Source organism: Globicephala melas, chromosome 15 (assembly GCF_963455315.2).
Source record: "Globicephala melas chromosome 15, mGloMel1.2, whole genome shotgun sequence".
Classification (NCBI taxonomy): Eukaryota; Metazoa; Chordata; class Mammalia; order Artiodactyla; family Delphinidae; genus Globicephala; species Globicephala melas.
In genome coordinates, this window is record NC_083328.1 from 64,963,637 (window position 1) to 64,989,357 (window position 25,721).

General features: G+C 37.5%; 1 protein-coding gene across 9 annotated transcripts in view; it reads left to right on the forward strand.

The window, feature by feature from the left end:
- Positions 1 to 25,721, forward strand: part of CTNNBL1 (catenin beta like 1) — a 192,051-nt gene that overhangs the window by 64,046 nt on the left and 102,284 nt on the right. For all 9 annotated transcript variants that reach the window (XR_009558906.2, XM_060284238.2, XM_060284240.1 and 6 more), the window contains exons 7-10: positions 207 to 298; positions 8,368 to 8,440; positions 8,680 to 8,738; positions 10,211 to 10,359. Coding sequence is in view for 8 of the 9 variants with exons in the window: in XM_060284238.2 (XP_060140221.1) it covers positions 207 to 298; positions 8,368 to 8,440; positions 8,680 to 8,738; positions 10,211 to 10,359 (373 nt within the window). In the remaining variant the exon portion in view is untranslated. The remainder of the gene's footprint in view (positions 1 to 206; positions 299 to 8,367; positions 8,441 to 8,679; positions 8,739 to 10,210; positions 10,360 to 25,721) is intronic.

Here is a 25,721-nt window from a genome sequence, read left to right on the forward strand (position 1 = left end):
GTTATGAGTTTTACTTGTAACATAACGTGAAGAAAAAAAAAAACCATAGCATCTCCCTGGTTAATCTGAAAATGACAACACAGCATCTGGCTGGGAGGAATACAGGGAAGTGGAAAGAGGAATAAAATGTCTGTCTTGGGAAGCAAGCTCGTTGAAGATGGAAACAAAGTTGCCCTCCCAAATTACTGGTGTCTGTCTCCCTTCAGCTATTGTGGAGAACATGGCTGAGTTCCGGCCTGAGATGTGCACAGAGGCTGCCCAGCAGGGTCTTCTGCAGTGGCTGCTGAAGAGGCTGAAGGTAAGTTTGGCTTTGTGGGACTGTAGCTCAAACCTCTCTTTGCTCATGCAAAGCACAGCTCATGCTGGGTCATCGGCACAGATTGTTACTCCTAGGCTATGTGATCTAGTTTGGGAATCTTTTGACAACTCTTGCCTCTTTCTTTGCTTCTCTTCTTTTGTTTGTTTTAAAAGTACCCTTTAATGCCCCTGAAAATAATATAAACATGTTGTCAACACAAATTCATGTGGTACAGAAGGTTTATACTGAAAAGTTCTCTGCTGATTCCTTCTAGTTCCACTTCTCAGAGACAGCCTCTGTTAACAATATTTTACCTATCCTTCCAGAAATTTTCTGTGTAAATAGGAGTATGTGAGTGTGTTTGTGTGTGTTTCACAAATAGAATGATATATTATTTTCTTTTGCAAGTTGATCTTTTCGCTGAACTAATGGCTGCCTAGTATTCCATTTTACGGTTGTACCAAAGTCAATTTAACCATTCTCCTGTTTATAATAGTTTTTCACTGTTAAAACAATGCTGCAGTGAATATCCCCATGTACACATGCACATTTTTTTTCCCCTTGAACACTAGTGTTAGTTTATTTGTAGGATAAGTTCCTAGAAATAGAATTGATAGGTCAAAGGGTATGCACATTAACATTTTTGGTAGATATTGCAAAATCTAATAGTTGAGAGGGTCTGTTTCCCTCACCTACATTGGGTATTACCAAACTTAAAATTTTGTCAAACTGCTAAGTGAAAATGTGTATTTCATTTTCATTTGGAATTTTAAAATCGAGGACAGTGTATTGGCTTTCAGTTTTTTATTAGCCATTTGTATTCATCTCTTTTAGCTTCCTGTTTATATCCTTTGTTCATATTTCTGTTGGATTATTCATTCTCTTTCCTTCCTAGCATAGTCCTTTTGACCATCGTTTTAACATTTAGTGCTGTCACAGAGAGTAAATGAGGAAAGGGAGAGGTAAGAGCTTCTCTCAGGATAGTGTTAACCAAAGGTATGATGGAAGGCAGTTTGGAACTGCCTATGTGCTACTGAAATAATCTCGGCAAGCAAGGGTTCCCAACTTTTCAGTGAGAAAGAGGAAGACGTGTTTGTAGCTGGCATGATTCTTTAAGTAGTCCTGGCCTTGCTGTGCTTCAGAGTGTCATAGAGATGCAGAAAGTCTGAGGTGCATCAGGTCCGATTTGTCCCCCACTGTCTTGGTAGGGCTAAGGAAGAAGATTCTGCCTAAGATATCATATGCCCCCATGGTTCCCTCCCTCTCTGACAGTCTAGGTCTTCCCCAATCCTTCTTATTTAATCCTTTGTTCCCATTAAATCTGTAACATAGACTTACATAACATGACTTGAGGATATTCAGCTAGCCTGCTGTATATTATCATCAGTGGGTATGGGCACATTTGCTGGCAGAGGATAAACTTAAGGCATAGTTCAGTAGACTGCAACTTCCTACCCACACACACACCCTCGCCCTCGCCTTTCCTTTCAGGAAAAATCAGGTCTGGTTAATTCATTCATTGTCATTTTTGCAGCTTCCTTTTCTCAAGGAAGGTTGCAGCTTCCTTGCAACCTCCTCTCATGAGTTTTGATGTCCTTTGGTTTCCGCATGTAATTACCTTCACATCTCCCTCGGTTTCTTCTTCCCTCATTATTCAACAAATCTTTATTCTCCAAAGCCTTGAGACATTTTGGGGGTGAGGAGTAGGGGAGAGGAAAGTAAAACACGTAGTTAAGGGGGTAGGATAGATGGCAGAGACCTGAATTGTTGATGGGGTGGCCATAGGTTGGGGCCTTAACCTTAAAAAATACAAAATAATCCAATAGTTTTTGTCTTTTTGAAATCAGGACCAATTTTTCCCAGTTACTTGAGACTTGATACTGAATCAAGGATTCTTCATTAAACCAGAATGTAAGGCCTCTTCTGCCTTTTGAAAGATGTTTAAACTTGCCAGTCTTTTTTTGGATTAGTAACAGGAAGGGAAATCGAGACCTTTGGGCGTTTGGCTTGGATACCATTACCCTGAGGAGAGTAATAAAGAGGTCCATTTGGTAGTCGTGCAAGCTTTTGACTCTTGCCTTTTAGGCATAGTGTTTATGCAATCCTCAAGGCATAAATAGCCGTGTTGCTGTCCCTGAAACAGTTTTTCAAGGTTTTGGGGTATCTAAACATTAAAATGCTATTTGGTTATTTTACTAGTAAGCAAGTACCCTTAGAAAAATCCTGTGCTGCCCAGAACATTAATGAAAGGTTCTGCTTAAGGGCGAGGCCAGTAAGAAGGCATGTCTTTAAAACCAATGCCTTGCTCTTATTCCTCATAATCTAGGAAAGTGCTTATTTTAATCTTCACCCTCATAAATATCATGGTGAATCAGAATGAGTGCTGGACCCAGATCCTTACTTTCACCAGTAGAACTTTTAAAAATACAGATTCCCAGACTTACTGTCTCAAGCCTCTGTCTTCGGTGTATTTTAGAGAAGTTCCACCTGTGATTATAAATGTACAACCCTCACTAAGATCCACTGGTCTCTAGAAATGTGAGCATTTTTGTGCGGCACTGCTCCCAAACTAATTTAAGGCTCCATTTTCATTATGCCATTCCCTATTCAAGAACCTTCCTAGAGTGATGCTACTGCCCCTCTGCGTCAGATCCCACCATCTCTGCCTACTTTTCAAGGCCCTTTAACGCGGCCTGATCTTTCTTTTCTTTCCTTTTTCCTTTCATTTCTTAGTTTTGAAACACTGGCCTTATTACTGTTCAGACATCTCTTGTACCTACCCCCTTTGCAAAGGTCAACAAGGGTCAACAGTGTTGACCTCTGTGTCTGTCTTTGTTCATGTTCCCCCCATCCCCCAGGAATGACTCCTGCCTATATAATTCTAAATTATGCACCACCTTCATCCCCAGGAATGACTCCTGCCTATGTAATTCTAAATTATACACCACCTTCATCCCCAGGAATGACTCCTGCCTATGTAATTCTAAATTATACACCACCTTCATTAACCAACTTAAATCCCTACTCTTCCACGTTGCCTCCATCATTTTTTGAACTGAAAGGAATTTTATAAGTTCTGTTGCAGATAAAAAATTAAAAATCAAGACCTGTAGAGATTAAGTGCCTTGCCCAAATTCATGCAGCTAGTTAGAGATAGAGCTAGAATTAAAACCCAAGCCTCCAGACTTTCCTCATGCACCCTTTCCATAGCACTACTTTGCCCCCAGCCCATATTGCCCTCTTTCTTTCCTGAATATCAATCATTTTATTTTTTTTCTACTGGTTCTCTTCTGGGAGTTAGCAGATCTGGGTTGTAACATATGCCTATAACTGTGTGACCCTTACCCTCATGGGGCATCTTTTCTTCATCACCTGGCAGACTTTCCTCTTTTTATGTGTGCTCCTTGTTTTTCTCCCAATGTCCTTAAACTCCTTAAGAGCAAGGACTGGGACTCCATCATATGTGTATCTCCTCCGGATTGTTCTCAGGGTGTGGTTCCCAATGGGGAGCATCAAAATTACCTGGCAACTTGTTGGAAATGCAAATTCTTGAACCCACCCCAGACTCATTAAATCTGCCCAGCTTGGGGTGGAGCCAGCAATCTGTGTTTTAACAAGCCTTCCAGGTGATTCTGATGCATGCTGAAGTCTGAGAACCCTCATCCTAGAGTACTTACGTTTACATTGCTTGATAAAACCCTGCTATTTAACTGATCATCCCCTGTTTATTCAGTAGTCCTTGAGTAACTAAGTGAGTGGCACATTGGTGAGTCTCCTTTATGTACTGGTAGCCTAGCAGTATACAGAGATATTCATGGATTTCTTCATTCACTAAATGAAACCTCACTCATTTGTGCTGCTAATAAGGATAAAACCCATTGCGGAGGATTACATTAAATGGTTTAACAGGTAAGCAGATAACAGTAGTATGAGAGACACTGCACCATAGTTCACTTTTTAATGGGGAATACAAACTTATTAGCATATTGTGTACTATTGAAAATAACACCAAAACTTTTTTCTTTTTCAAGGAAACAAAATTGAGATTCCTTTTTGTTTCCCAATTAAATCATTGCTTCAAAAACAGTTGCAATGTTTGGCGCTTGAGCTAATGAATTGAGAATTGGCTATGTTATACTACATGTACAACTGGTTGATGCTAAGTCCTTAGCCTCTTACGACCAGGAGATGGGATTTTTGTAGGGCACAATCTGCTTTGACTATTGTCCAGGGCTGTAGCTGTGTCTGAACCTGCCCCATGTGTTCCAGGTACCGGAGGTGAGCTGCAGAAATAATCTGTAACTTCTGGCTGTGGGTGGTAGCATAAATGTCTTGTACTTTCCAAAAAAGCAGCAGCTCCAAAAAAGGTGAAGTTTAATTTTATTCAAGGCCAGTACATGCTGAGTACAAACCTATGCTTGACTCTGTAATTACTCTGACAGCTGAAAGATTTAGGATCATCAGGCTCCTGGATAGACGAGAGCCCCCAAAGCTCCAACTCCCGTTGACTAGCTTTGCAAAATCCAAGAGGCTATACCTGCTAAATAAATTCTCCTTCCTCCTGATTTTGACTAAATGTCCTTGTAATTTGGCAGTTTGATATTTTGCAGGCTTGGAGGCTGTCATCTCTGGCTGAGATTTAAACAGAAATAAAACTTCCATGGCGACTTTTGTTTTTGGCTAGGCATGAAAGATTAGTCTCCTACTTTCCCATCTAGCCCAGTTTCACTCAACGTAAGAGATATCAATCAGGTTAGAGAGGCAGAGTAGTTTGGCCAAGATCACATAGCTGGTAACTGTTAGAACTGAGATTCTAACCTGGATATTTCTGATCCCAATCATCAGAAAAACTTATAGCAACTATTATGTATTAGGTACTTCCATATTATTTAATTCTCAGAGTAACTCTCCAAAGAAGATGTTATTTTATTGTTTCCATTTTACAGTAAAGAAACTTGAGACCAGGAAATGTTACTTCGGTCATAGATGACCATTCTTAATTTATGGTGCCATGAGTATCTCAGTAATTTTGTTTTTACAGGGTTCTGTGCCAAAGAGGACCTACCAGTCCCATTTAAAGTAGTTAGGTCCAAACAAATTTAATACATATTTATGTCCTAAGACTTTAGTAGCCGTTCAAAAAAATAATATGCATGAATTAAAATAAAATATATTTTTTATTTCATTCTTAAATACCACAATTACTTACCAGTAGATGTGTGTGCCTCTTGTGTAGTTGTACTACACAACTTCTAAAACCTTGGAATCAGATTGAACACAACCATCTTCATTCCTGTTCCACACTGATTTTCACATAGTTCTTTTATCACAGCAACCACTCAAACCCAACTTCACAAAGAAAAGATGTCATCAAAAGAAATGTACATAATTCAAAAAGAGACATGTACCAAAATGTTCATTGCAGCTCTATTTACAATAGCCAGGACATAGAAGCAACCTAAGTGTCCATCAACAGATGAATGGATAAAGAAGACATGGCACATATATACAATGGGATATTACTCAGCCATAAAAGGGAACGAAACTGAGTTATTTGTAGTGAGGTGGATGGACCTAGAGACTGTCATACAGAGTGAAGTAAGTCAGAAAGAGAAAAACAAATACCGTATGCTAACACATATACATGGAGTCTAAAAAAAAAAAAGAAAATGGTCAGAAGAACCTAGGGGCAAGACGGGAATAAAGATGCAGACCTACTAGAGAATGGACTTGAGGATATGGGGAGGGGGAAGGGTAAGCTGGGACAAAGTGAGAGAGTGGCATGGACATATATACACTACCAAACATAAAATAGCTAGCTAGTGGGAAGCAGCCACGTAGCACAGGGAGATTAGCTCAGTGCTTTGTGACCACCTAGAGGGGTGGGATAGGGAGGGTGGGAGGGAGGGAGATGCGAGAGGGAAGAGATATGGGAACATACGTATATGTATAACTGATTCACTTTGTTATAAAGCAGAAACTGACACACCATTGTAAAGCAATTATACTCTAATAAAGATGTTAAAAAAAAAAAAAGAAATGTACCTGAAGCTAGTGGTTAACATGCTCACTAATCAGCAGATGTGAGATGTCACTGTGCTTTCCTTGTAAATCCTGTAAATCCTTGCAATCCCCTCTGAATTCAATATGATGTCCCAGGTACCTTGGCACACAGTTTGGGAACTGCAGACTTAGTGTCACGTAGGTAGTACATGCTTATGAGTTAAATCTAGGTATGTCTCATCCCAGGTTCATGTCCTTTTATTTATTTTTTTAACGTAAATGTATTACTTGATAAAATTAACTTTAATTCAGTGTAATTTTTTAAATGACATAACAATGGACCAGTTTCATGTCAAATTCACCTCTGTTTGCTGTCACGTTCAATTTTGTGTCTTGCATATAGTAGGTGCCCAATAAATATTTGTTGGAAAAAAAGAGGAAACCTCTCTCCTACCTTAGAGACAGGAGTTTATAAAATCAAATAAAAGACAAGAGGCATTGGAACCACAGAAATGCTATTGCTGTAGTGGCCTGATGTCTTTTGGCTTCTTTCAGTTGAGTGTATCTTGTTTGCAACAAGAATCCTGACCCTTAAAAAGCTGCGTATAAGTTGGTGTAGCTTAAGTAATTTAAACTAGCAATACTTGAACTTAAATCATTTGAGTAAGTGATTTTATTAGCGAATCCTTCATTCTAATAGACATGTTCACCCCTTGGCTTTTCACTTTTGTATTTTGATTTGTATAAAACTATTTTTCTTAAAGTGAAAAACGCCACAGATTGCATTTAAACCCTGGCTGTTGTACTGAATTTCTTGAAACAAGGCCTTAAGCTTGTTCAGGGAGCATAACTTGCAGTCAGCACACATAAGACCTTGTATTTACAGATCTTTTAACCTAAGATGGGTCATACCCGGTCAGCCTTCTGAAACCCTATGGGGTGCACTTAGGCTTGATGGGGAAGACATGCAGAGAGAACTGAAAAGATGCTGGGTGTTGCTTCATTAGGGGCCACTCTTCCTTCTTAAGTGCAAAATCAGTGTCCAAACAGAACTGTGAATGGCACTAAGGGGATGGAGGTATTAGCTTCAGTATAAACACTTCCCCTGTCCTTTCCAGGTACAGTAATTATATGTTGGTTCTAAAACCTGGATAGGTAGCAAGGCTGCTGCTGATTAACAGTCGTGGTCTTTGTGCCTGCATTTTAAGGATCAAGGGTACGGTAAATAAAAACACATCGATGAGGCTTGCGCTCCTCTCTTTGTACCTTTATCCAAGGGGCATTGTTAATGATGAGGCACTTGAGTCGCACTACTAGGGCAACAATGTGGATGACCATGAAAAATAGGCTCTGCAGTAGATGTGTCCCCTCTGCAACTCCAAGTAGCAGAGCATGCAGCAGGGAAAGAATTGTGGGTAATAATTTGGGTGTTAAAATATTAACATATTTCTGCATATTTAATATGGTTTCCTTTTTAAATAGTAGGCAGATTATGGCCCATGAGCAGTTAGGTTTATGATTTCAAATTAAATTTTAAGCATTTAAAAAAAAATCCAAAAGGAACTACTTTGTTATAAAGACATTCAACTAGTCAAAACAAGAGCTTGCTTTCTTTTCAGATTCTCTGATCATCTGTCAGCTAATTTACAGCCTAATTTTATGATTGTAACTTGTGGATGAAGCTTCATGATGAATTTTAGTCTTAAATGTTCAAAACTTTCAATCATTTATCCAGTTCACATTTGAGTATGTATTATGTGCTAGACAATAGTCCCTAGACTCAAAATGGGGAATCTGGGAAGGCTTCACAGAGGAGGTGACATTTGCACCTGGGCTTTAGGAGTGTGAGAGCTGTTGTGTACATCTGCTGTTTATGGTTTTACTATGCAGTGCTTGAGTCTGGTCTCTTGAGAGCAGAGGCAGACCTTTTTTACCCTTAACCTGCCCTTTCCCTTTCTAACTTCTGCTTCTCTCTAACTCAGATCCTAGTACTTGTGAAAAAATTTGTCCTGGGGAAGGAAGCAAGGCCCCTTAACGTTTTTCTCATTTCTCCTATTTCCCAACAGGCAAAGATGCCTTTTGATGCCAACAAACTGTATTGTAGTGAAGTGCTGGCCATATTGCTCCAGGACAATGATGGTGAGGCTCCCTCTCGGTATTGATATTCTGTTAGGATAGGAGCCAGGCTTGTTTCAGATCATGACAGCAAGCTCTCTTGCCTTTGGCATCCCCTTGCTCTCCCTCTTGCTCTCTGTGCAGCTTTTGTACTCTGTCAAGCTGTATTGATTTTGTTTGCTGATGTATCAGTGTTAGACGGCTGTAAAATCTGACAGTTAGCTTCATTTTTTTTTTCTCCTTCTATTTTTTTCCCCTTTTAGAAAACAGGGAATTGCTTGGGGAGCTGGATGGAATCGATGTGCTTCTTCAGCAGTTATCCGTGAGTAATTCTTATGCTTCCTGTCTGCCGTGAAGATCCATGGCTTGCTTTAAATGGGAGGTGGAGCTGGAAATTGTTGGAAGGAATAAGCCATGTGATGCAAGCCATATGGGATGTGTTGGCAGGTTTGAGGTCACATTGGAGGTACATGGTTTGCCTCCTTTTCTTAGTCATTTGCTCTTTACGACCAGATATCACTGTGTATCTGGTGTGAACTTTCTCAGTCTTCTGATATTTATCAATCCAAAAGAGGTGTGCTTCCTGCTTAAGTGTATATTCTTGAGCCAAGAATACCAAATTATTTTTAGTTGACCCACTCCCAAGATTATTCACTTGCTTTCCCGTCAGTCTGCCACTAAATTGGAGTCTGTTCGTTTAGGATCCAGATAAGTAAGCTTCAGGAGTACAAGTTCCAATGCAGTGGGATAGAGGTCAGAGAGGAGGATAGGGAAGGATGTGGCACTGGAGGCTGGAAAAAGAAATTAGAAATTGCCATTTGCTCGTTGTAAGAAATGTAAATCCTGTTGAAATGTTGTTCTGCTGGCATTCTGAAAATACTGTTAAGATTTTTTTTTCTAACAAATCTCATCTGTGCTATTCCAAAACCAGGACTGAAAATAGATCATTTGGATAAAATCTTAAGCGTGTTGGGAGTGTCTGAGATGTCAGTTTGCATACAGCTTTCGTCTTGGTGCCAGCAGCCTGAGTGGCTTGGCCTCCACCCCAAAAAATAGAGCTTTGAAATGTGAAGCTCCCAATTCTGGGAGAGTACTTAGTCCTGTTCCCGCAAGATTACTGATCATTTTGTAGTAGACTGTGTGGGTATGCATACACTGTTAAAAGGCTTTCCTCTTAACATGCCATGTATTTCCGGCAAAGATAAAACTGCTTTTCGCTGTTCCCATGATTCAGAGCCACAACTAGTCTATGAGGCAGTTCAGTAGCCCTGATGGTTAGGAAACTGTTCCTTATATTGAGCCAAGATTTGCCCTTCAGGACTGTGGTTTCTTTTAGAAGGGGAAGAAATGTGGTTGGGTAGCACAAGTGGAGGGCTTTGGGGGGTAGCTGGCAAAGTTGTTTCTTGATCTGAATGCTGGCTTCAGGGGTGTTCACCGTATGCATTTAGCTATACTTGTCTTTTATAGAGTCTTCTACATGTTAATATATTTCACAATGAAAAGGTTTTGTTGGTTTTTGTTAAATTGCCTCCTTGGAACTATCAGTTATTCATGGACTCAGTGGTCAGTTGAGTGTTCTGGTTTTTTGCATGAACTGATAGCCGTTTATTTAACCTGTGCGTCAGAAAGCCCAGTTTCTCTATAATGGAAACTGATGAGAATTTTGTTTGGTAAGCTTCTGTTTCCTCAGTTATAGGGTTTTTGGAGTAGATGGGCTTTGGAAACTGTTGAGTGCTGGTTGATGAAAAGACATTCTCTTATGGTTCTGTGCTTTCTGATATCTTTACTTGACAGGTGTTTAAAAGACACAATCCTAGCACAGCCGAGGAGCAGGAGATGATGGAGAATCTGTTTGATTCACTCTGTTCCTGCCTAATGCTCAGTTCCAATCGTGAGCGCTTCCTGAAGGGTGAGGGTCTTCAACTGATGAATCTCATGCTAAGGTATGCTTCTTATCTCCTATTATCTCCTAGCTCTCCATCTTTTTTTGCCGAACTCCTCACTGTTAGCCTGGATTCAAGAACATGTAGCTATGGCCTTTTATTCTATTGAGTTTCCTAGATATATAAAACAGTAAAGTCTTCAAGTGTGTGTATGGTCTTTTCTAAAGTTAGATTGGATGAATAAAAAGTATATTTCAGTCTGTTTGTGCCCTGTGGTTAGGTCATTTGGGAATAGGACCACTCCATCAAAGGGAAATGGTTTTTTTGCTCCTTCTTATAGTGTGTTGGTTTTGGGAAATCTAGTCGTTAACTTCTCAACATACCCTATGTTAATTTCTAAACTTAGCCCAGTTTTCTTTATATTCCACATAGACCTGTCTATGCCATATGTTTGTCCGTATTTTTATTATTGACAGCAGAATATAATTCATATTTTCACTTATACATATTTTTAATTATGTGTTATTTTCAATAATGCATTGCGCATGTGCTATGTGGCTAGCATAGGAGATATGAAAATGTGCAAGACAGTTCTAGAACTTTTCTTTATAGTGCTTTCTTGTATATCTTATTTATGCTTTAATTTCTTAAAATATTTATAGTAAATATCATGTTAGTATAATTCACAGAATCCTAAAGTTGGAAGTAAATGGGAGATAGCTTGTTATGGATAATTCTTTTGAGAAATCTGGCTTGGAAGGGAAATAGAGAAATGGTGTGAAGGGGTAACCAGAGAAGGAGTTGTAGTATCAATGGTCAGTTTTTTCAATTGAGAGATGCGAGAGACTATAATCATGGGATTATTCTTTATGAAATTGAGCCAGAGTCTGCTGTCTTGAAACATATTCAAGTACACTGAAAATTCTGTTAATATATTTCATTGAAAAAATTTTTTAATAAATTTGATAGCTTAGAATATAGACATGCAAAACTACTGTTAGTAGTAGGACTGATAAGGTACTATGTTAAGTGCTTGGCTTATACAGTATTGGAGGACAGGATTCCTGCCTCCAAGAAGCTAAAAAACAGCTCTGTCACTTGAACACAGCCCAACTTTGGGTGCATATTCCTTGTAGTCTTTTTTCCCATAATTGTTTTCTCTTTAACAGCTTTTTAGGCCTACCACACATGTAATTTTCTATACTGTTTTTGTTTGTTTGTTTGAACTTAACATGCTGTTTCCCATGTTTTGACATAACCTTCATGAGAGTTTTCAATAACTGAATAATGCACTCTAAGGGAATATAACTTAGTCTTACTTTGTTATTGATATTGAGGGTATTTCCAATGTCTTGTTGTTATAAAAAATTCTCCAGTGACAAATTCTACAAATTTTTGTGTTTAAACTATTTTTGTCTTTAAGATTATCAAGGTATATGTTACTAAAAACTCTCCTCTTTAAAGGCTTGTGTAGGCCCAGGGGCACAGTAGACCTTTTGGTTTGTCCAATGTGTACTAGACCTTAGATTGATTGAAGAATCTTCCTTTGTGGAATTGTTTTTTAAAATTTATTTTAAAGTGCAGAGAGGAGCATTGGAATTATTCAGAGACCTTTAGTGTTCAGCAGATTTTTGCTGGCTTTACTCTCTTGAGTCTTTTGTTTATCTCCTTTACCCTTCTAATTGCTTGTCCTTTTGTTGAAATGACCCACCTTCTCTCAAGCAAATAGCATATAAAGAAGATGCATTTGGCTTCCTGGACCTTCTAACCTTAAAACTATACTCTGCAGGGACTTTTCTCTAAGCTTCTTAAAGGTCTGAACTGCCAGTGTCTTTGGATGTTTGAGTGCAAATATGAGGTGATGTATTCCTGTAGCATATGGCTTGTAAATGTGCAGCAGTGGGGAGCTGAATAAATAACCAGAGATGTGGATTATTGCGACAGGAATGCTGAGATGCTGGGAGCCTAACTAGAAAGGAGCTCCAAAAGACATGGGGACTGTACCTTTGTAGGATCTCCTAACTCTTCATATTGGAATGCTGAAGTTACTATTAGATTAATTCTTTCACATTAATTAACTATATTAGCAGATTCAGCATTTCTTTTTTTCTCTTTCCCATGCTCTTTGTTCTGTGTTATTTTTCTTCTTCAGACTCCCAAGTGGAAAGTTTAATTGGGAGGGAATTTTTTTTTCCTACTAGATTCATCCTTCCTGATCTTCTAGCAAGAGCTGCCAAGTTGCTCTGTCTCAAGGGAACCCATTCAAAGACTAGGAAGCTGTAACACTAGAAGTTCAGGAAAACTTCTGTGCTTCCATTGCCCCTAAATACTAATCTTTATTTTGATTTAGACGTTCATCAAACAGTTATGAAATGCCCACCTGGAGAGGTGGCAGTATGGTGTAGTGTGGAAGAGTGGGCTTTGGAGTTGAGGCAAATGTGGGTTTGGAACATAGTTCTTTCACTTACTAGTTCTGGATATTTGGTGAGTTACTCTAAGCTTTCTGTCCTCTGACCCTCACTTTTTTCATATGAAAAATGGGAGTAATAATGCCAAATTTGCAGGGATCTTTGTGGATATTAGACTATATATATAAATTGGCTGGGACAGTTCTGCAGTTCTTAAAACATTGGTAAAGTGCTATGTTAACTTACTATGTTAAGTGCTAGGCTTATACGGACATGGACAAGACAGGATTCCTGCCTTCAAGAAACTCAGTTGCTAGTGATGGAGGCCAACATTAAATAACCATAATATAATTAAATGTGTTAACTATTGAGAGGAACAGTTAATTTTGCATGTCCACAGAATTTTTTTTAATGTTTCTGATTATTGATAAGGAAAGGTCACCAACAAGATAGTCATTTATACATTTATATGCACAAATTATCACACATACATATATATATTGGGTTGGCCAAAAAGTTCGTTCGGGTTTGTCGTACCATCTTACAGCAAAACCCGAATGAACTTTTTGGCCAACCCAGTACTACCCAATTTAATACTTTTATCACCTTTATTGAGGCATAATTTATATGCAGTCAAACACTAATTTTAATTTTGACAAATGTATATACCTTTGTTTTCACCACAATGAAGATGCAAGATACTGCCGACTGAAAAGAATGCACAACGTGAGAGTTGTGAGTTAAGTTTTATTTGGGGCAAAATGAGAACTATAGCCTGGGAGACAGCCTCTCAGATAGCTCTGAGGGACTGTTCTGAAGAGGTAAGGGGGGAGGTCCGTACATATATGATTTTGGTGAAGGGGAATGTGTGCAATCAAGTACACATTTCAGCAGAGGGTTGCTGCTAGTCGCAAGGAGCAGATTAATGATTTTACTGTTTTTCTAGATATGAGAGGTTACAAGAAATTAGGCTTATAAAATCTTCTCCTGCCCTTCCACCATACACAAAAATAAACTCAATATGGCTTAAAGACTTAAATATAAGACACGACACCATAAAACTCCTGGAAGAGAACATAGGCAAAACATTCTCTGACATAAATCATAACAAGGTTTTCTTAGGTCAGTCTCCCAAGGCAAAAGAAATAAAAGCAAAAATAAACAAATGGGGCCTAATCAAACATATAAGCTTTTGCACAGCAAAGGAAACCATAAATCAAATGAAAAGACAACCTCCGGAATGGGAGAAAATATTTGGAAACAATGTGACAGACAAGGGCTTAATTCCCAAAATATACAAACGGCTCATATTGCTCAATATCAAAAAAACAACCCAATCAGAAATTGGACAGAAGACCTAAATAGACATTTTTCCAAAGAAGACATACAGATAGCCAACAGGCACGTGAAAAGGTGTTCAACATTGCTATTATTAGAGAAATGCAAGTCAAAACTAAAATGAGGCATCAGCTCACACCAGTCAGAATGGCCATCATCAAGAAGTCTACAAAAATAATAATAAACGCGGAGAGGGTGTGGAGAAAAGGGAACCCTCCTACACTGTTAGTAGGAATGTAAATTGGTGCAGCCACTATGGAGAACAGTATGGAAGTTCCTTAAAAAACTAAAAATAGAGTTACTTTATGACCCAGTAGTCCCACTCCTGGGCATACATCTAGAAAAGAGGAAAACTGTAATCTGAAAAGATACATGCACTCCAATGTTCATAGCAGCATTATTTACAGTAGCCAAGACATGCAAGTAACTTAAGTGTCCATCAAGAGATAAATGGATAAAGAAGATGCTGTATATATATATATATATATATATATATATATATATATATACACAACGGAATATTATTCAGCCATAAAAGAGAATAAAATATTGCCATTTGCAGCAACATGGATGGACCTAGAGATTATCATACTAAGTGAAGTCAGTCAGACAGAGAAAGACAGATATCATATGATGTCACTTATATGTAGAATCTAAAAAAATGGTGCAAATGAACTTATTTACAAAACGTAAATAGACTCACAGACATAGAAAACAAACTTATGGTTACCAAAGGGGAAAGCGTTGGGAGGAGAGATAAATTAGGAGTTTGGGATTAACACATACGCACTACTATATATAAAATAGATAAACAACAAGGACCTAATGTATAGCACAGGGAACTATATATGATATTTTGGAATAACCTATAATGGAAAAGAATCTGTAATGGAGCTGAATCACTTTGCTGTACACCTGCATCTAACACGACATTGTAAATCAACTATACTTCAACAACAACAAAAAGTCTTCTGAAAATAACTCTCTGGAGGCCTGTTCTGCCAGTTCTTGCCAGAGCACAGAGTGCCTCATTCCTGATATCTCCACCGTGAACTCCTTTCAGGGTGTGTTGAAGGTCAGCGACTGCTGTGGTTAGTGACCTAATCCTTGTAGAGGCAGATGGCAAGTGACACCTTTCAGTTGGCAATACATAGTTTTATATTTTGTAGTAGCCACAGTAAAAAGTTTAAAAGAAACAAAATAATAGGTTTTATTTAATGCCGTATATTATAAATCAATTCAACATGTAATCAATAAAAACATTATTAAGCCATTTTGCATTATTTTTTCCTACTAAGTCTTTAAAATCCAGTGTGTATTTTACATTAACATCTGAATTCAATGCTAAATTTTCATTACAGTACTTGATTTGTAGTTAGATTTCATAAAATTTACAGTTGAAAAAGTAGATTCCCATACTTAGGTTTCTCTAAACATACTTAACTGTTTCCCAATAACTGAATCAAGTATCAATTTCTAAACTTAAATTTACTTAAATTAAATTTAAATTTTAGCTCCTCAATTTAAATCTGAAATTTAGCTATATTTCAGATGTTCAGTGGCTACATGTGGCTAGTGGCTATGATATCGGACAATGCATATGTACATCATTTTTATCACCCTCCAAAATCTCCTTGATCACTTGCAATCAGTTCCCACCAATCCACCTTTGACCCCAGTCAAACATTGCCATTCTAGAATTTCATATAAATAGAATCATACAGTATGTGTTTTGTTTAGCTTATTTAACTCAACAGGTTGTTTTTGAGGTTCATTTATTTTGCATGTATTAGTAGTGTGATTCTTTTTTTATGCTTAGTAGTATTCGATTATATTTCTGCATTCCAGCATATCGGTTTGTTTATTTATTCACCTGTTCTAGACACTTGGGTTGTTTCCATTGTTTTGCTGTTGTGAATAAAGCTGCTTAAAAGTCTTTGGATAAACATATATTTTCATTTCTCTTGGTTAAATACTTGGGAGTGGAATGAGTGAGTTATATATTAAATAAAAATTTACTATTAGAAACTACCAAGTTGTTTCCCAAAATGATTGTATCATTTTATATCCCTACCAGCAAGGCATGAGAACTCCAGTTGCTCTGTATCCTCCTTAATACCTGGCATTGTCAGATTTTAGTTTTAGCCATTTGAGTGAGTATGTATTGTGGCTTTAATCTGCATATAACTGATTACTCAGGTTGTTGAGCATCTTTTCATGTTCATATTGACCTTTCTTATACCTTTTGTTAAAGTCAAACCTTTGTTCAGACCTTTTGTCTAAATTTTATTTGGGTTGTCTCATTGAGTTTTAAGTGTTCTTTACTCTAGGTAGAAGTCTTTGTCAGATACATGTTTTAGAAATATCGTTTTCCTAGTCTGTGGCTTGCCTTTTCATTTTTTAGCAGTATCTTTTAAAGAGCAAAAGTTTTACTTTGATAAAGTCTAATTTGTAAAAAATATTTTTTAAATTGTGCTTTTGGTATGGTATATAAACTGTGTTTGTCTAACCCAAGGTCTCAAACTGTTCCTTTCATATTTTCTTTTACAACTTTCAGTTTTAGGCATTTATAGGTCTGTGATCCATTTTAAGTTAATTTTTATATATAGTGTTAGATATGAATTGAGGTTCTTGGTTTTATTTATTATTTTTGTATATAGATGTCCAGTTCTGGCACCATTTATTGCAAAGACTGTCCAAATTCTGTTTAATTGCCTTTACACCTTTGTCAGAAATCAATTATATATGTGTGGGTCTATTTCTGTGCTTTCTATTCTGCTCTATTGATCTGTGTATCTATCTTTTTGCCAACACAACCCTATTTTGACTTTATGGTTAAGTCTCGAAATTACATGGTGTGAATCCTCAGACTTAATGTCTTTTTAAAGATTGTTTTAACTATTCTAGTTCTTTACTTTCTTTGTCTTTCTGTATAAATTTTAGAATCAGCCTGTTAATTTCTAGAAAAACTCTGTTGGGGTTTTGATTGGTATCATATTGAATCTATGGGTTCTTTTGGGGAGGATGGACATCTTTGCAATAATGAGTCTTCCAATCCATGAACATCGTATATTTCTTCATTTGTTTAGGTCTTTGATTTCTTTCATCAATGCTCTGATTTTTAAAGATAATTTGATACTTTATATTTTACTACAAATTTTCAATTTCATAGACTTTCAAGTTTATTAATATGTTGTCCTTGTATCATTCTTTTCTATATCTTCCATTTCATTTCATCTTTTTCATTTTCACCTCTTTATGTCTCTTTTATAATCCTTTTTTTAAATTTTATTTATTTTTTTATACGGCAGGTTCTTATTAGTTATCCATTTTATACATATTAGTGTATATATGTCAATCCCAATCTCCCAATTCATCCCACCACCACCCCCCCCCCACCACTTTCCCCCCTTGGTGTCCATACGTTTGTTCTCTACATCTGTGTCTCTATTTCTGCCCTGCAAACCAGTTCATCTGTACCATTTTTCTAGGCTTCACATACATGCATTAATATACAGTATTTCTTTTTCTCTTTCTGACTTACTTCACTCTGTATGACAGTCTCTAGGTTCATCCATGTCTCTACAAATGACCCAGTTTCATTCCTTTTTATGGCTGAGTAATATTCCATTGTATATATGTACCACAACTTCTTTATCCATTCCTCTGTTGATGGACATTTAGGTTGCATTGCTTCCATGTCCTGGCTATTGTAAATAGTGCTGCAATGAACATTGGGGTGCATGTGTCTTTTTGAATTATGGTTTTCTCTGGGTATATGCTGGGTCATGTGGTAGTTCTATTTTTAGTTTTTTAAGGAATCTCCATACTATTCTCCATAGTGGCTGTATCAATTTGCATTCCCACCAACAATGCATGAGGGTTCCCTTTTCTCCACACCTTCTCCAGCATTTATTGTTTGTAGATCTTTTGATGGTGGCCATTCTGACAGGTGTGAGGGATACCTCATTGTAATTTTGATTTGCATTTCTCTAATAATTACTGATGTTGAGCATCTTTTCATGTGTTTGTTGGCCATCTGTATGTCTTCTTTGGAGAAATGTCTCTTTAGGTCTTCTGCCCATTTTTTAACTGGGTTATTTATTTTTTTGATATTGAGCTGCGTGAGCTGTTTGTGTATTTTGGACATTAATCCTTTGTCAGTTGATTCATTTGCAAATATTTTCTCCCATTCTGAGGGTTGTCTTTTTGTATTGTTTATGATTTCCTTCACTGTGCAAAAGCTTTTAAGTTTAATGAGGTCCCATTTGTTTATTTCTATTTTTATTCTCATTACTCTAGGAGGTGGGTCAAAAAAGATCTTGCTGCGATTTATGTCAAGGAGTGTTCTGCCTATATTTTCCCCTAAGAGTTTTATAGTGTTTGGCCTTACATTTAGGTCTTTAATCCATTTTGAGTTTACTTTTGTGTATAGTGTTAGGGAGTGTTCTAATTTCATTCTTTTACATGTAGCTGTCCAGTTTTCCCAGCACCACTTATTGAAGAGGCTGTCTTTGCTCCATTGTATATTCTGGCTTTCTTTGTCATAGATTAGGTGACCACAGGTGTGTGGGTTTATCTCTGGACTTTCTATCCTGTTCCATTGGTCTATAGTTCTTTTTCTGTGCCAGTACTATACTGTCTTGACTACTATAGCTTTGTAGTATAGTCCGAAGTCAGGGAGCCTGATTCCTCCAGCTCCATTTTTGTTTCTCAAGATTGCTTTTGCTATTCGATGTCTTTTGTGTTTCCATACAAATTGTAAAATTTTTTCTTCTAGTTCTGTGAAAAATGCCATTGATAAGTTGATAGAGATTGCATTGAATCTGTAGATTGCTTTGGGTAGTATAGTCATTTTCACAATATTGATTCTTCCAATCCAAGAACATGGTATATCTCTCCATCTGTTTATGTCATCTTTCATTTCGTTCATCAGTATCTTATAGTTTTTTTTTTAATTTTTTAATTTAATTTAATTTTTTTATACAGCAGGTTCATATTAGTTATCCATTTTATACACATCAGTGTATACATGTCAATCCCAATCTCCCAATTCATCACACCACCACCCCGACCCGCCACTGCTTTCCCCGCTTGGTGTCCATACATTTGTTCTCTACATCTGTGTCTCAATTTCTGCCCTGTAAACCAGTTCATCTGTACCATTTTTCTAAGTTCCACAAATATGCGTTAATATGCAGTATTTGTTTTTCTCTGTCTTACTTACTTCACTCTGTATGACAGTCTCTAGATTCATCCACATCTCTACAAATGACCCAGTTTTGTTCCTTTTTATGGCTGAGTAATATTCCATTGTATATATGTACCACATCTTCTTTATCCATTCGCCTGTCGATGGGCATTTAGGGTGCTTCCATGACTTGGCTATTGTAAATAGTGCTGCAGTGAACATTGGGGTGCATGTGTCTTTTTGAATTATGGTTTTCTCTGGGTATATGCCCAGTAATGGGTTTGCTGGGTCATATGGTAATTCTGTTTTTAGTTTTTTAAGGAACCTCCATACTGTTCTCCATAGTGGCTGTATCAATTTACATTCCCACCAACAGTGCAAGAGGGTTCCCTTTTCTCCACACCCTCTCCAGCATTTGTTGTTTGTAGATTTTCTAATGATGCCCATTCTTTATTTATTTATTCTTTTAAAATTTTTGAATTTTATTTTATTTATTTTTTTATACAGCAGGTTCTTATTAGTCATCAATTTTATACACATCAGTGTATACATGTCAATCCCAGTCACCCAGTTCAGCACACCACCATCCCCAGATGCCCATTCTAAATGGTGTGAGGTGATACCTCACTGTAGTTTTGATTTGCATTTCTCTAATAATTAGTGATGTTGAGCAGCTTTTCATGTGATTCTTGGCCATCTGCATGTCTTCTTTGGAGAAATGTCTATATTTAGGTCTTCTGCCCATTTTTCTGATTGGGTTGTTTGTTTTTCTAATATTGAGCTGCATGAGCTGTTTATATATTTTGGAGATTAATCCTTCGTCCATTGATTCGTTTGCAAATATTTTCTCCCATTCTCAGGGTTGTCTTTTCGTCTTGTTTGTAGTTTCCTTTGCTTTGCAAAAGCTTTTAAGTTTCAGTGGGTCCCATTTGTTTATTTTTGGTTTTATTTCCATTCCTCTAGGAGGTGGATCAAAAAAGATCTTGCTGTGATTTATGTCACAGAGTGTTCTTCCTTTGTTTTCCTCTAAGAGTTTTATAGTGTCTGGTCTTACATTTAGGCCTCTGATCCATTTTGAGTTTATTTTTGTGTATGGTGTTAGGGAGTGTTCTTATTTCATTCTTTTACATGTAGCTCTCCAGTTTTCCCAGCACCTCTTATTGAAGAGACTGTCTTTTCTCCATTATATATCCTTGCCTCCTTTGTCATAGATTACTTGAGCATAGGTGCATGGGTTTATCTCTGGGCTTTCTATCCTGTTCCATTGATCTATATTTCTGTTTTTGTGCCAGTACCATACTGTCTTGATTACTGTAGCTTTGTAGTATAGCCCGAAGTCAGGGAGTCTGATTCCTCCAGCTCCATATTTTTCCCTCATGACTGCTTTGGCTATTCAGGGTCTTTTGTGTCTGCATACAAATTTTAAGATTTTTTTTCTAGTTCTGTAAAAAACGCCATTGGTAATTTGATAGGGATTGCATTGAATCTGTAGATTGCTTTGGGTAGTATTGTCTTTTTCACAATATTGATTCTTCCAATCCAAGAACATGGTATATCTCTCCGTCTGTTGGTATCATCTTTAATTTCTTTCAACAGTGTCTTATAGTTTTCTGCATACAGGTCTTTTTTCTTCCTAGGTAGGTTTATTCCTAGGTATTTTATTCTTTTTGTTGTCATGGTAAATGGGAGTGTTCCTTTAATTTCTCTTTCCGGCTTTTCATCATTACTGTAAGGAATGCAAGAGATTTATGTGCATTAATTTTGTATCCTGTAACTTTACCAAATTCATTGATTAGCTCTAGTAGTTTTCTGGTGGCATCTTTAGGATTCTCTATGTATAGTATCATGTCATCTGCAAACAGTGACAGTTTTACTTCTTTTCCAAATTGTATTCCTTTTTCTTCTCTGATCGCTGTGGTTAGGACTTAAAAAACTGTTGAATAATAGTGGTGAAAGCGGACATCCTTGTCTTGTTCCTGATCTTAGAGGAAATGCTTTCAGTTTTTCACCATTGAGAATAATGTTTGCTGTGGCATTGTTGTATATGGCCTTTATTATGTTGAGGTAAGTCCCCTCTGTGCCCACTTTCTGGAGAGTTTTTATCATAAATGGGTGTTGAATTTTGTCAAAAGCTTTTTCTGCATCTATTGAGATGATCATATGGTTTTTTTCCTTCAGTTTGTTAATATGGTGTATCACATTGATTGATTTGCATATACTGCAGAATGCTTGCATCCCTGGGATAAATCCCACTTGATCATGGTGTATGATCCTTTTAATGTGTTGTTGGAGTCTATTTGCTAATATTTGTTGAGGATTTTTGCATCTGTATTCATCAGTGATATTGGTCTGTAATTTTCTTTTTTTTTAGTATGTTTGTCTGGTTTTGGTGTCAGGGTGATGGTGGCCTCATAGAATGAGTTTGGGAGTGTTCCTTTCTCTGCCATTTTTTGGAAGAGTTTGAGAAGGATGGGTGTTAACTCTTCTCTAAATGTTTGATAGAATTCATCTGTGAAGCCATCTGGTCCTGGACTTCTGTTTGTTGGCAGATTTTAAATCAGAGTTTCAATTTCATTACTTGTGATTGGTCTGTTCATATTTTCTATTTTTTCCTGGTTCAGTCTTGGAAGGTTATACCTTTCTAAGAATGTGTCCATTTCTTCCAGGTTGTCCATTTTATTGGCATAGAGTTTTTTTAGTAGTGTCTTAAGATGCTTTGAATTTCTGTGGTGTCTGTTGTAACTTCTCCTTCTTCATTTCTAATTTTTTTTTTTTTTTTTTTGGCGGTGCGTGGGCCTCTCACTGTTGTGGCCTCTCCTGTTGCAGAGCACAGGCTCTGGACGCGCAGGCTCAGCGGCCATAGGTCACAGGCCCAGCCGCTCCGTGGCATGTGGGATTCTCCCAGACCGGGGCACGAACCTGCATCCCCTGTATCGACAGGTGGACTCTTAACCACTGCGCCACCAGGGAAGCCCTCATTTCTAATTTTATTGATTTGAGTCCTCTCCCTCTTTTTCTTGATGAGTCTGGCTAATGCTTTATCAATTTTATCTTCTCAAAGAACCAGCTTTTAGTTTTATTGATCTTTGCTGTTGTTTTCTTTGTTTCTATTTCATTTATTTCTGCTCTGATCTTTATGATTTCTTTCCTTCTACTAACTTTGGGTTTTGTTTGTTCTTCTTCCTCTAGTTCCTTTAGGATGTTAGATTGTTTATTTGAGATTTTTCTTGTTTCTTGAGGTAGGCTTGTATTGCTATAAACTGCCCTCTTGCAGCTGCTTTTGCTGCATCCCATAGATTTTGGATTGTCATGTTTTCGTTGTAATTTATCTCTAGGTATGTTTTGATTTCTTCAGTGATCTCTTGGTTATTTAGTAACATATTGTTTAGCCTTCATGTGTTTGTGCTTTTTACGTTTTTTTCCCTGTAATTGATTTCTGATCTCTTATTGTTGTGGTCAGAAAAGATGCTTGATGTGATTTCAATTTTCTTAAATTTACTGAGGCTTGAATTGTGACCCAAGATGGGATCTATCCTGCAGACTGTTCCATGTGTACTTGAGAAGAAAGTGTAATCTGCTGTTTTTGGATGGAGTGTCCTATAAATGTCAATTAAATCTATCTGGTCTATTTTGTGATTTAAAGCTTGTGTTTCCTTATTACTTTTCTCTTTGGATGATCTGTCCATTGGTGTTAGTGAGGTGTTAAAGTCCCCCACTATTATTGTGTTACTGTCTATTTCCTCTTTTATAGCTGTTAGCAGTTGCCTTATATATTGAGGTCCTCCTATGTTGGGTACGTATATATTTATAATTGTTATATCTTCTTCTTGGATTGATCACTTGATCATTATGTAGTGTCCTTCTTTGTCTCTTGTAACATTCTTTATTTAAAGTCTATTTCATCTCATATGAGTATTGCTACTCCAGCTTTCATTTGATTTCCATTTGCATGGAATATCTTTTTCCATCCCCTCACTTTCAGTCTGTATGTGTCCATAGGTCTGAAATGGGTCTCTTGTAGACAACATATATATGGGTCTTGTTTTTGTATCCATTCAGTGAGCCTGTGTCTTTTGGTTGGAGTATTTAATCCATTCACGTTTAAGGTAATTATTGATATATATGTTCCTATTACCATTTTCTTAATTGTTATGGGTTTGTTTTTGTAGGTCCTTTCCTTCACTTGTGTTTCCCACTTAGAGAAATTCCTTTAGCATTTGTTGTAGAGCTGGTTTGCTGGTCCTGAATTCTCTTAGCTTTTGCTTCTCTGTAAAGCTTTTGATTTCTCCATCAAATCTGAATGAGATCCTTGCCAGGTAGAGTACTCTTGGTTGTAGGTTATTCCCTTTCATCACTTTAAATATATCCTGCCACTCCATTCTGGCTTGTAGAGTTTCTGCTGAGAAATCAAGTGCTAACCTTATGGGGGTTCCCTTGTATGTTATTTGTTGTTTATCCATTGCTGCTTTCAGTAATTTTTCTTTGTCTTCAGTTTTTGCCAGTTTGATTACTGTGTGTCTCCGCATGTTTCTCCTTGGGTTTATCCTGTATGGGACTCTCTGCACTTCCTGGACTTGGGTGGCAATCTCCTTTCCCATGTTAGGGAAGTTTTCGACTATAATCTCTTCAAATATTTTCTCGGGTCCTTTCTCTTTCTCTTTTCCTTCTGGACCCCTATAATGTGAATGTTGTTGGGTTTAATGTTGTCCCAGAGGTCTCTTAGGCTGTCTTCATTTCTTTTCATTGTTTTTTCTTTATTCTGTTCCACAGCAGTGAATTCCACCATTCTGTCTTCCAGGTCATTTATCCATTCTTCTGCCTCAGTTTTTCTGCTACTGATTCCTTCTGGTGTATTTTTCATTTCAGTTATTGTGTTGTTCATCTCTGTTTGTTTGTTCTTTAATTCTTCTAGATCTTTGTTAAACATTTCTTGCATCTTCTCGATCTTTGCCTCCATTCTTTTTCCAAGGTCCTGGATCATCTTCACTATCACTATTCTGAATTCTTTTTCTGGGAGATTGCCTATCTCCACTTTATTTAGTTGTTTTTCTGGGGTTTTATCTTGTTCCTTCATCTGGTACAAAGTCCTCTGCCTTTTCATGTTGTCTATCTTTCTGTGAATGTAGTTTTCCTTCCCCAGGCTGCAGAATTGTAGTTCTTCTTGCTTCTGCTGTCTGCCATCTGGTGGATGAGGCTATCTAAGAGGCTTGTCACTGTTGTATAGTTTTCTGTGTACAGGTCTGTTGCCTCCTTAGGTAGGTTTATTCCTAGGTATTTTATTCTTTTTGTTGCAGTGGTAAATGGAATTGTTTCCTTAATTTCTCTTTCTGATCTTTTGTTGTTAGTGTATAGGAATGAAGAGATTTCTGTGCCTTAATTTTGTATCCTACGACTTTACTAAATTCATTGATCATCTCTTGTAGTTTTCTGGTAGCATCTTTTTTTTTTTTTTTTTTTGCGGTATGCGGGCCTCTCACTGTTGTTGCCTCTCCCGTTGTGGAGCACAGGCTCCGGACACGCAGGCCCAGCCGCCATGGCTCATGGGCCTAGCTGCTCCGCGGCATGTGGGATCTTCCCGGACCGGGGCATGAACCTGTGTCCCCTGCATCGGCAGGTGGACTCTCAACCACTGCGCCACCAGGGAAGCCCTCTGGTAGCATCTTTAGGATTTTCTATGTATAGTATCATGTCATCTGAAAACAGTGACAGTTTTTCTTCTTCTTTGCCAATTTGGATTCCTTTTATTTCTTTTTTTCTCTGATTGCTGTGGCTAAGGCTCCAAAACTATGTTAAATAATAGTAGCGAGAGTGGGCACCCTTGTCTTGTTCCTGATTTTAGAGGAAACACTTTCAGTTTTTCACCATTGAGAATGATGTTTGCTGTGGGTTTGTCGTATATGGCCTTTATTATTTTGAGGTAGGCTCCCTCTATGCCCACTTTCTGGAGAGTTTTTATCATAAATCGGTGTTGAATTTTGTTGAAAACCTTTTCTGCATCTGTTGAGATGATTATATGGTTTTTATTCTTCAATTTATTAATATGGTGTCTCACACTGATTGATTTGCATATATTGAAGAATCCTTGCATCCCTGGGAAAAATCACACTTGATCATGGTGTATGATTTTTTAATGTGTTGTTGGATTCGGTTTGCCTGATTTTTGCCTCTATGTTCATCGGTGATATTGGCCTGTAATTTTCTTTTTTTGTGATAAATTGTCTGGTTTTGCTATTAGGGTGATGGTGGCCTCATAGATGAGTTTGGGAGTGTTCCTCCCTCTAATATTTCGGAAGAGTTTGTGAAGGATCGGTGTTAGCTCTTTTCTAAATGTTTGATAGAATTCTCCTGTGAAGTCCTCTGGTCCTAAACTTTTGTTTGTTGGAAGATTTTAAATCATAGTTTCAATTTCATTACTTGTGATTGGTCTATTCATATTTCCTGTTTCTCTGAGCTTCCTGGACTTGATTGACTATTTCCTTTCCCAT